Source organism: Cyprinodon variegatus, unplaced genomic scaffold (genome assembly GCF_000732505.1).
Source record: "Cyprinodon variegatus isolate N-32 unplaced genomic scaffold, C_variegatus-1.0 Scaffold1271, whole genome shotgun sequence".
In the NCBI taxonomy this organism is placed as follows: Eukaryota; Metazoa; Chordata; class Actinopteri; order Cyprinodontiformes; family Cyprinodontidae; genus Cyprinodon; species Cyprinodon variegatus.
The window spans coordinates 60982-73134 of record NW_015151724.1 but is presented as its reverse complement, the minus strand read 5'-3'; the positions used below and the strand labels follow the sequence as shown (position 1 = coordinate 73134).

Below are 12153 nucleotides of genomic sequence, written 5' to 3'. Positions count from 1 at the left end.
TATCCTAATGGATTGTTTTTTTATAAAGTGAAACCCTTTTGAGGCGATATAAAATCCCTACTGGTTTTAGCTCAAAGCTAAAACAAGGTGATTATCAAGAAGATCCTTTAAGGCTACCCTGATCTTTCTTTAATGTAATTGGATTAAATAGAATTGATGGCAAATGGAAACTCGAGACTAAACACTGAAGCCGAATCAAAAGGTGCTTCAACAAAGTCTTAGAATGTATTTATCCAGCCAGCTCATTGCAGCTGTTTTTAAGTTTTTTTACTTAAATTATACAGGATATGTCACAATATGTGTGGATCAAGGTTTCTTACATTTGATTGGGGTGTGTTTACTTTTAAGAGCCATTTGATTTAGTCTGTAATGTTTTTGTTTTTTTTTGTTTTTTCCGCTCTGGTCTGCTTATCTCAGGTGTTTGACGTTCTAAGACCACAGACCTCCGTATGAGGAATTGCCATCGATGTATATCCATCTCTTGTAAATGCACATTCATATTGAGTCAAGTGAGGTCAATGCAAATGAAACTTCTGTCACTATTATCATACATGTAAGGGATGAAGGCAGCTGCCCGAGTATATGTGGCTTTTTGTTTTTTCTCTCACAGGAGCACAGGTTGTCAATTTTTTTAATGTTCTGCGATACAGTAATTTATTTGTAAAGTCGGAACTGTTTCATGTGATTTTGATGTACTGTGGTGTTTTAACTAGCTTCAAGGCTTCAGGTAGAGACGACAAGTTTTGCAAGTTTGCAAAGCCTTTTGAACCACATAGTTTTGAGTAGATTTGCACTTAACCTGTTTTCCTTTGCTTTTTTTCTATAGAGAGGAATGTTTGACTAACTTTTAGAAAATTCTCACTAACATTTCCCTTTTGTCATTAGATCCAGAGTTTGTTGTCTAATGTAGCTTTATTCATTAAAACATACCCACAATCTTCTGATGAAAGATTTATTGTTTCCTAATAAGAAAATTTTGATCTTAGACAAAGAAGCTATTGTCGCTTTGTGAATTCTCCCTGTCTTTTTATGAAGAGAATAAAACATGCATTCACTTGCATTCTTGTTTGGCTGTCTCTGTGAACTTTAGCCTACCACAAAAAAAAACAAAAGCAAATACTGCCTTATGTTACTGAGATAAAGTTTCATGTATCAACAAATACTGGTCGTCCTGGTAGAGATGTGGGCAAACATTTCTGCCACAGTTTTTTAAAATCACACATAATTTTAAAATTCTTTAATAAACAGATGTTGGTATCTATATTCTACTATGTGTTGCTTAGGGTTAAAGATAAGAAAGATGAGAGAACGGGTAATTTTAGTATGGTAGGAGTGTTGCTCATAAAGGTACAGTGTAGGATTTTTGCAAATCTTTGTAAAGACCTGCCCTTTCCACTTAAAAATATATATATATATACATGCACGATCCTGTACCCGCTCCTGAGAGGTGACACCTATTAAAAGTGCATGAGCATGCATGAGCCCATTTCCTCGTGCATGCCGTTTAAAAGTTGCTGTTAGCACCGCCCATACAAGCTTACTTTGGAAAAGATTTGCAATTTTTCCACTATGTCAGACTCACCTAACCTGACAACAGCCAGATGCATGTCTCACTCCGCCTAGCTCGCTGGGCGGAGCGAGACATGCATCTGGCTGTTGTCAGGTTAAGACTCACCACCTGTAAGTGAAAATGGGGACGAGCACGTAGGACAGCCTTACGCAAACATATCACAAGAATGATTGATAATTAGGAGGACCACTTATTTTGATGATCCACCCGGAAAAAGTACACCCTCTACTATACCTTAAGTCAGGAAATATCCAGGAAAAGGTGGTGGAATAAAAAGCCTTGAGAAATAATCTGGACAGATTGCAGAGCAGAAGGTTCAGATTATTGCATTAAAAAGAAGCAGTCTGTTGGCAAGTAGGGATATCTAGAGGTCAATAATCAAAGTATACCTCACGTTTAAAAAATATACTTAAAGGGAACTATTTTTGATCATTAAATGTTTTCAAATTTTAACTTTACTGCAAAATGTTACTGCATTAAAAGGTGATTTCAATTAGGGCCGTCACGATACTAAGCTTTTCAACTCGATACCGATACTAAGGAAAATATTCAATACTCGATACCAATTTCGATACCACAAGGATAAAAAAGTTTTCAAAATTCTACAGAAATATTTTCATTAAAAAATAAAATACAATAAGAACAATGTTTTGAGGTTGTATGCTGTGCATAATATTAAGCAAGCTTGTGTTCCTTCCTTGGCTATGCTTTGCACACATAACAATGACACTAGCCAAACCGGTTAACAAACAAAATAATTCTCAGCAGCTGCACCTGTTCCAAAGAAAAAGTCTGAAACTGAAAAGTGCACAGAATTATTCAATCACACAGTGTTCAGAAAGTGCATTGTCCTCTATTCTGGACTTCAGATGAACGACTGCTTAGGTGCCACTGGTGGTGGCACTGTATCAATACTTTTTAAAACGAGTATTGTATCCAGATACAATGTTTCAGTATCGATTATTTTTTGAGTATCGATACTTTTGACAACCCTAGTTTCAATAAAGGTAATTAGACCTCTGTGGAGGGCACAGCAACAGGTATGTACCTGTGACATAAAGATAGCTGGTAGAATAAGGTTTATACATGAATGCAAATTATCAGTAAATATAAATGAGGCAAACATTTATATTTCAGTGTCTGTTATTTACCCAAACTATCCAGTTTGGTTTATCTTGATCACTAAAAAAAGGCACCTGGGGGACTTCTTTTTTATTATTTTTTTTTCAACAACTTTGGCAAAAAATAAAAAAATAAAAATAACACCAAACATCTGAGTACATGTTGATAAGACCTTTTTTTTTTCATACACAACTAGCACAATTCTTGGTTTGAGATTCATGAGGCCTTATTTCTGTTTTTTTTTTGTTTTTTTTTTTCTAGCAGATAATATCATCACAATCTTTAATGTTAACTGGAGCGGTTCACTGCTTAGCCCCTCACCTATCCACTTACATCTGCATAAATATATTTGCTAATGTGGATTTGTTGTAATTTTCTTTAAATCAGAACAGCAGGATGTGTTTAAAAGCACAAACAAAGATGATTTTAGGCAACTGTAAAGCTTTTTATTGGGAATAGTGCACTTCTTCAAATGAGTCAGATGATAATGTTTGAGTCCATTGTCATTGCAAAGTTGGTCTCTAGCGAATTGCCTTTGCTGGGCTTTTGAAACTTGATGCCGTCTGAAGCTGCAGTTGATAAGCCATGGGGTGAATTTTGAAACCATACAGCCTGAAGAAAGAAAGAGAAATTAGATCCCGGTCCATACGAAAGAGAAAAGACCTGCTTAAAACAAAAGTGAGCAAACCTTGGTACGAACTGGCTGGCTGGTCGCTTCGGTCGATACTCTGGGTTCACCATGAACAACATATGAGGAAATCCTGTGCCGAAGTAGGCTCCATCTGTATGATGGTGTCTGGACGATCTGGGGCTGTACACGTCCATACACTTTGGACAGTAAAGCTTCACCATTGATTCTCCAGGGATGTCTGATAAGCCTAGATTAGAAATAAAATATTAAAGAAAGGTTTGATGATGGTGAATTGAGGGAAAAACAGTCAGCCTTACCAATAGGAAGCATTGGCTGGTTCTCGCAATTTACCCTGGGACAGCAGCCAAAGTCTCCTTGCTGATATTTTTCCAGCTAAAAAGAAAAAAAGAGATGAAGATAAATGGTGACGATTGATTTAAACAAACTCATGCTCCTTTTACATAATACAGCAGTTACCATTTGTGCAATGCCTCTGTTTGTGAGAATGTAGCGTGCATGTATAAGACCATAGAGCATCTCAGCTGCCTGCTCAGTCAAACCGCTCTCATTCGGATTGTCTTCAGTTTCCTCATCTGTTATAGAAAAGTCATTTAGTAATTTAAAATTGTTTTTTTCCCACCCATTTATGACCGAAAGCAACACCTCCTTATAACCTTACCTGCCTCCAGGTCGAGGATCAAATCCAAAGCCTGGCGGAAATGAGGTACCTGCTCACTCAGACCCGTAAGGTTGAACCTATCCTGAATGTAATCTTCATCTATCTGAAATACAAAAACAAAGGATCGTTAGAGGCTGTTAACAGCTGCAGGTAATGTTGCTGCTGCAGCAGCAAAACACTGTAGTTGAGTGAAGTTCAAATATGATATTGTATGACGTTTTTAGAATATAAGAATTGATCAGAAAGGGCTCTGAATTATTTTTCAAGAACTATATTAGTAGACATTAGCAGTAGGTTGAAGCAATAGGTTGAAGATTTTAAAGTCATAACATGTCTATAACCAAAATAAACAAGAAGGTGTACTAATCTGACAAAATACGCTTACATAAGCCTGTCTCTGCTTGTATGTTTTATTTCCATTTTCCACTTTGTCATGCATTAAAAACATGATTTATGAGACAATTACATATATACAGGAACTGAATCAGTACACAAAATAAGAGCCTTTTTACTTTCGTCTATAGAAGAGGCCAAAAACATTTTCAATTCACAGCCACACCTATGCTCTCCTGCAACAAAAACATTTTAAATTGTGTGCTGAATGACTTATGTGAAAGGTGTGGAAATAAACTGAAAATCTAAAAATTTAACCTCTAGACTTGTGGATAATCTAAATTTTACAAAGAGAACAAAATATTTAGTAGAATGAGGTCAATCCAGTGAGCCTTTTCTATAAATATGAAAATTGAAGATAAATAGGTTAACCATTTAAACATGTAGAGCACATGGTTGGAGGTAAATTAAACATCACAAACATTTTCTACCATTTGTTGAAAATCTTCTATGCAGATATTGCATAATAAAGGAAAACAATGCAATCTAATTCCATTTAGAAATATTCCTCAATGTAACAGTTCTCCTTTGGCTCTGTCAGCTACCATTGCCCTGGAACTGCATGTTACTATAGTAACCGGTTTCCATTATTCTCATGACAAAAAAACAAGGTAGTCAAATAATGACTATTAGGTAATATTTAATTATTATGAGAAAGTATCTTATAGTTATGAAATAGTCCCATAATTTCCTCTTTTTTCTGGGGCTTATCTTTGTGCTTTGCAATGGTAACAAAACCTATTAAAAAATAAACTAGAACCACCATGAGTGACAGTAGCTGAATTAAAAAACCTTTTAAAGTTACTGTCCGTTTTTCTTGTTTTTTTAACTTAAATAGAATGATGGTTGATTTTCGATAACTCTTAGAATTTCCTAATCCACATATTTTTAAAACCCCAAAAACAAGTTTCCAAAACCCACGAGTTAATGGGACACATGATCAGAGACGTGATTGCTTTATAAATGGGCTCGTAGGTTTTATTATTGGATCGAATTTTCAAAGTAAAAGTAAAACTTGCCTCACAGAACAACTCGTTTCCTCTGAGTCCACAGAACCAGGATATCCAGGACACCTCCTCCGAACTGCTCATCCTCCTGACAAATAGCTGCGCTTTTTATATCTGCTGCTAGAAACTAGATTCGGTAAAAGAAGCTTGAAAGACACTGGATACCAGTCCAGAACTAGTTTGAGATGACCGCAACATACGTTGACGGTTAGTGTACAAGCAAGCTAGCTTGCTGCTAGCGCTAGCCTTTCCTCTCTTCCGTGTTGAACAACTTCCGGTAACGAGGGTTTTCAAATTAATGGTCTAAAACTTCTACTGTAATATCAGGAAATAGAAACATTAGAGCAGTGATTTATAACTGGGGCTACTCTTTCCCCTAGGGGTCTGCGAGTGCATGCTACATAAAAAAATGTAACCCATTAAGGCCATGTGTATCATATTTGATACATTGCTTTTTGAGACCTCTGCGTCTTCAGTGAGATGTTTTTGTTCTTGAAAACCAGGACTTAAATATGGAAGAGGATGTGAGCCACTGAAAAAAAAAAAAGTTAACTGATTTTTAAATATTACTTCAGTTTAATATGGAGAAAAATTCTGACTTTAATTTCAGAATTTGGACTTTAATCTCAGAATTCTGACTTTTTTCTCAGAATTCTGACTTTAATCTACGGAGCCAACTTGGTGTTAGGGTAAAAAAAAAAAAAAAAGGCCGTTGGAAATCCGTGGGCACGGATTGATAAACTGAGTGTACGGTTTTCCAATCCGTGCGCAGATTAAGAGACTGTGCTCTCGGTTTATTAATCCGTGCGCGCAGATTAAAGAACTATGCTCTTGGTTTATTAATCCGTGCGCGCAGATTAAAAAACTGTGCTCTTGGTTTATTAATCCGTGCGCGCAGATTAAAAAACTGTGCTCTCGGTTTATTGATCCGTGCGTGCTGATCAATAAACTGTATGCCCTGCTTTGCATTCCGTGCGCACACATCTGCTCCGGAACCTTCAGAGTTCGATGCAAGTTAAAGCTCTAAAGCATGCTCTTTAAAGCATCGTACTGCACTAAGTCTATATGTTTATATATATATATAACAATTAATTGACTAAACTTACCTTGTAGGTGCGACTCATGCATTGAACTCTGAAGGTTCCGGAGCAGCTGGATCAATAAAACGAGAGCACAGTTTCTTAATCCATGGGCACGGGTTGATAAACCAAGAGCACAGTTTCTCAATCCACGGGCACAGATTAATAAACCGAGAGCACAGTTTCTTAATCTGCGCACGCATTGGAAAACCGTGCGCTCAGTTTATCAATCCGTGCCCACGGATTTCCACTGGCTATTTTTTATTTTTTTTTCCCTGACACCCAGGGGGCTCCGTACTAACACAGGCATGGCTACGGCTTGATACTAACATGTTTGTTAGCTGTCAGAAAACAGTCACATTTCTGAGATTAAAGTCAGAATTTAGAGAAAGAAGTCATAATTCTGAGGTGAAAGTCAGAATTCTGACTTTTTTCTCATATTATACTGAAATGAAATTTAAAAATCAGTTAAAGTTTTAAATTTTTTCAGTGGCCCTAATCCTCTTCCGTACTTACACAATCAGACACATGAAGCTAAAAGAAAAAAGTTTAAACATAAAAGGTTATACAGAAATGCCTAATGTATCAAAAATGATTAAAATAAAAGATCTAATTTAACTTACACAAAATTTTTGCCGTTTTTTATTTTTCCTTTTGCAGAAAGTTCAATGACCACTCCAATAAAAAAAAAGAAAAAAAGAACATTGAAGTGCTTCATGGTTCAGGCTTTAAAGGGTTAATTTTAAATAAAATAGGGATGGAATCTGCTTTTCTTTCTGAGGACCAAATTGAAAATCATAACAGGCTTTTATCAATCAAAAAGTAAGTTTTTCTTATATGTTTGAGTTCAGCTTTGACACATGCATCAAACCCAAGCAGAGGAACATCCTGGAAGTAAAGAACAGCCTGGGATCAGCTGTTGTTCTTACTGAGCTGCTGTAGCTCATCAAAGCAGCTCAGGTGTATTGATCAAAAGTAAAAATTAAGTCAGTCTGACTATTATTTTTGTTAATTATTTTGTTCTCATATCATTAAGTTTAAATGTGATTATAAGGGAGTTACTCAGAGGAGCTCATTTTTTTAAATAAAAGTTTATATGATTTTATTTTGTATTGATTTTGATTCCTTGCTAATTTTCAGGCAACATATTTATGTGGCTTTTTTTTTATTTGTGATTGACAGCATAAAATGCTTAAGAATTAAATGCTCAAATTGAAAGATAAAGTAAAATAGTTTTTTATTTTGTAATCAGTTGTTGTACATCCCACTTTTGGGCAATCATCAATATTTTTGACTTAGAGGGGTGCTAAGACATGCTAAGACAAAATTCACAAAGGTGTAATGTAATATTGCTTTCCCTCTTTTTTAATGAAATAATAGTTCCAAAACATTGGATATAGGAAAAATGCCATGACAAAGTCTTGAATCTTAGCCCAAGTAAAATTGACATAATTGTAGAAACATGTAGCCATATAATGTATACTCATCACATATACATAGTATGACGAGTAGCATTATATGGCTGCCCTTTTCTACTGTTATGCTTTACATTTTAGCATCCAAGTAATACATTAATTTCCCTTCTTTTTAAGAGTCGTGGCATTTTATTTTTGTTTTACATCGTGAATGCATCAGAAGTACTCTTCAATAGGATAAACAGAGCCAAAATGACATTTTCGGGTGCTGTAGAGGTTTCATGGAAGGTCTGAAAAGGTTTTGCGTGAAGGTGGACCAACATCCTTCTGCTCCTGCTCCTTTCCCATTCCTTCAAACATGAGGATCCTTAACAGATGAAAAAGAACAACAACTTGTTTTTTTTGTTTTTTATATCATATGGTTTATACTTTCTGAAATCTTTAATGAGATAAAGTCTCCCCAACTTACACACATTCTTGTTTTTCATTATGTAGCAGAAGTGGATAGTAACACAATGAATTTATCCAGTTATATTTACTCGAATATTCTTTTAAACAAAATGTACTTTTAGGGGTAGTTTTACTACACTGTACTTTTTAATTTAGTAATATTGCTACTCTTGGGTAAAATTTCTCCCTACCCTATCCTACATGAGTTAATTGAATTTAAAAAGGCAGACTTTTTTTGGGACAAAAATGCACTGGAGTAAAAAAACAAAAACAAAAAAACACATACCAACAAAGTGAGACTTCTTGTTTGTACAAAGATATTTTGTAGTACTCTTTATTTTATTTTTTTAATCTGCAGAGCTCATTGAGCAATTGGATAAAGTCTGCACTCTTCTAACATACATTATATTGCCAAAGGTACTGGTTAATACCATAAAAGGAACATTTTTGGGTATGTGGATAAAGTTATAGGTGGATACAATTTGGTGTAGAGAAACTTCATAGGCCTGCACAGAACCCTAGCCTCAACCTTTCAATTCTGTTTTTCACATGTAAATGTGAATTCCGCCTTAAAACTTGAAGTAAATATTTACAGAATAGTTAATGTTGCTATTGCTATGATTGAACAGATTGACCCTATAGATAAAGAAAAAGATTTCATCAAATTTCACATACATCAATAAGCAAATTGATACTTCTGGCAAAGTATTTGCATAGATTTTGTAATTTACTATTTAAAGCACAAGAATTTGTATACTAGAATATTAATCAATGTTATCATAAGATACTCGATGCTTAAGGTGGCCTTTTAACCAAATATTTATTCACTATTGAGTCATTTCCTAGATGATTACTTTTTACTTTTACTTGAGTTAAAATATTTTGAAGTGGTGATACTCTAACTGGAGTAAAATATTTGGTATACCCACCTGATATGTAGTGAGGACCATGTATTGACTCCCCTTGACTTCCATTAATTTCTATTCCCTTATCCTGACAATTACCCTAAACCTTACCTTTACCATTGCATTCCTAACCCCTTACCTTAAGCTAAACTAAATATCATCCTAAACCTAATTGTTTGCCCAAAAGGTAGTAAGGGGCAGCAAAATGTCCTGAATTTGATGGTGAAAACAGAAAAACAGGAACAAACACATATGTTTTGTTCTGCTATACTTACGAGTACTTTCCTATACTTCCATTTATTTTCAATTCATTTCAATGGCCTTACCCCAAACCTAACCTCAACTCAATTCACACCTTAATCTGCAACCCAAGAGAACTTTTGCTCGTTGGGACGAGTCGACTGTTCCCAACAAATTTACATTTTCCTGGGCCTGTCTTCGTACACTGTTCCCATTAGGTAACAAATGCAGGACCACACAGACAGACATATGGTGCTGTACATTGCTGGCTAGGTACTGATAAAAGGGCTTCACTGTTAAAAACATGGTTGACCAAGGTGTGAAAAATAAAGAAGCATTACTTATAACTTATTGGGGTAAATGTCTTAAAAATAAAGTAGCCATAAGGTTAAAAATATAATCTTATATTAAACATTCTTTAAAAAATATGTTTGTACTACTTTACTCGAGGCTGTCATTCAAGTTTCAAACCAACGAAAGCCTTCTTCCAATATATAGCAAGAAATAAAGCTATTTTCTTTCTTTGTACTGTAACACGGAAACAGACATTTCTTAACACATCCAAAAACATAATTTGGTATTAATGTAGATTCAATGTCTAGAATCAGACACCATTTTCAGTTTCATGTAAAACTTAGTATACTTACAGCTTAAGTATTGCATTTCGTTTCCCCAGCATCATATTCAGGAAGTCGTGGTAACTGAATGTGTCCTTTGATGGACTTCCAGTCACCTCTGACATCATCTTTTTCAGCTCTAAGTGTGTTTTGGCCAGTCCCAGTTTTTCCAGCATACGTTTTAACCCCATCATATCTGGAAGATGGTACATATATAGAATAATAAATTAAACAAGTTAAATGTTGCTGAAGAGCCACTTTTTAAAAAATTCACTGTAGCTAAAAATACTTTCACTGCGTAGGAGCCTGGTTTACAGAAATAATTTACCTATATCTCCTTTGTCATTGAGATCGAACTCCATGTATTTCTCTAAAACACAAAGAGATGTTTTACAGATTATTTTACTGGAGTATGAAATAGAGAGAAGCCAATTGTAACTTTAAAAAACTTACTTTTGAACATTTCAAGTTTTGCTGCCAGATCTTCCTCTTCTGCATACTTTGAATCCATAAGAAATACCTGAGGAAGGGAATAATAGGTTAGGATAAATTGCCTTGTTTGGACGCTCCATGTAACTTAACTGCTGATATGGCAATTATTCTAGCAAACCTCATTTATAGAGTTGAGTTTTTCCTCTTGCTGAGACTTGAGGAGGCCATAAGCTTTGCCTCCTGTTAAAAATGAAAAAACAGTAATGACCAAATGATTTGCTCAAAAATATTAATGAAATATTACAAGTCCCCCCCCCCCCCAATGCAATTGGTTTGTATATCTTTAAAATGAATACAAGCATACCTTGAGCATTGTTATCCATTTGTGTGAGCAGTGCTGGGAAACTAATACTAACTGACTGAATTTAAACGCTGTGGCTGTAAATTGTATCTGAAGAGGAAGTGAGGTCTGGGTGAGGTTCCTGTATTAGAATTCAGGCTGCACAGAGCTGAAGGTCAAACGAAAGTTTCAGAAACTGGAATTCACATTTATGGTATTTCAACATGCTCGGTCATTCATAAGCACTGCATGTTGGGTTTCTGCATCATCCTGCCCAAGATTTGCTCACTGATATGTTTCACCTTTTTACAGCATGAACAAGCTTACATGTCTTCACTGTTTTAAGGAAGTAATGGTGTTGCAACATGAGAGGTTTTTGTAAGTCTATAGATAGATACATTTTCTGGTTTAAAACTAACACGCTCATGAGCAAGATACAGATACAAAAATAATTTTTACTTTAAAATAAACACCTTGTTAATACATGTCCCTTTAAATGAAATCAACTGTTGATGATCACTGAATAATATCTAAACCTAAATGCTATGTATTATGTGGATCCATGCATCCATCTGTCCACCCATCCGTCTGTCTTTCCATCAGATAAGAAGCAGGCCTGTCTGACATACATTGGAAAGTTGCTCTACTTTCTACAGAGAATGCAAACACAACTCTTTTTTTAGGTGCACAGGGATCGGAGGGTCTTCCACCCAGATGCTCCATTCTGCTGCTGCACCAACAAGATGCCTCATGGGAGGCAGCTGTTAGTTTTTCTCCAGATCTACAAAATACTTTAGAAATGCAGACTCCTGTGAAACCCTCGTCAAAATACTGAAAACTTGTATTTTCCAAACCCTTGCTTTAAAGTTTTGGTCGACTGTTCCCAGGAAAAAACAACCACACTGTCTGAATCCAAGGTTCAAAAGTCAGCCTCCTTTATCAGCTCCTAGTAAGCTTTTCCAGGGAGGGAGATCACTTCTTCATTTTTATATACAAAAAGATGTATTTCATGTGTTTTTCCCCCCGCCATTTAAATTGATGTTGTTAACAGTTAACAAAAAAAAAAATAAAATAAAATAAAAAAAGAGTTAGAGCAAATTAGAATGTTAAGTAGGCAGTAAAAAGGGTTGACCTAGCAAAAACTATGTTCATGGGCTGGCATGTAATTAATCATTTTTTTTCCCTATGCTGAGCTGTTAGAAAAACTCATTTTGCTTTATTAGCAGCTTTTGGCTTGTCTTTTCTGTTGGCTTTTAGTGTTTTTTCATCTTTC

General features: G+C 35.4%; 2 protein-coding genes across 2 annotated transcripts; both read right to left on the bottom strand.

The window, feature by feature from the left end:
- Positions 1-2970: 2970 nt before the first annotated feature.
- Positions 2971-5678, bottom strand: LOC107102531 (casein kinase II subunit beta-like). Its single transcript, XM_015401874.1, has 6 exons — positions 5415-5678; positions 4003-4105; positions 3801-3916; positions 3641-3716; positions 3381-3570; positions 2971-3304 (listed from the first exon to the last, which is right to left on the bottom strand). Exons 1-6 carry the CDS (start codon positions 5484-5486, stop codon positions 3214-3216), a joined length of 648 nt encoding a protein of 215 aa, XP_015257360.1. The 5' UTR covers positions 5487-5678; the 3' UTR covers positions 2971-3213.
- Positions 5679-7719: 2041 nt separating this feature from the next.
- On the bottom strand, positions 7720-11003 carry LOC107102535 (allograft inflammatory factor 1-like). The gene is made up of 6 exons (XM_015401882.1): positions 10905-11003; positions 10719-10780; positions 10562-10628; positions 10437-10478; positions 10139-10304; positions 7720-8263 (listed from the first exon to the last, which is right to left on the bottom strand). The coding sequence occupies exons 1-6, from the start codon at positions 10921-10923 to the stop codon at positions 8176-8178; spliced, it is 444 nt and encodes a 147-aa protein (XP_015257368.1). The 5' UTR covers positions 10924-11003; the 3' UTR covers positions 7720-8175.
- Between the last annotated feature and the right edge of the window lie 1150 nt (positions 11004-12153).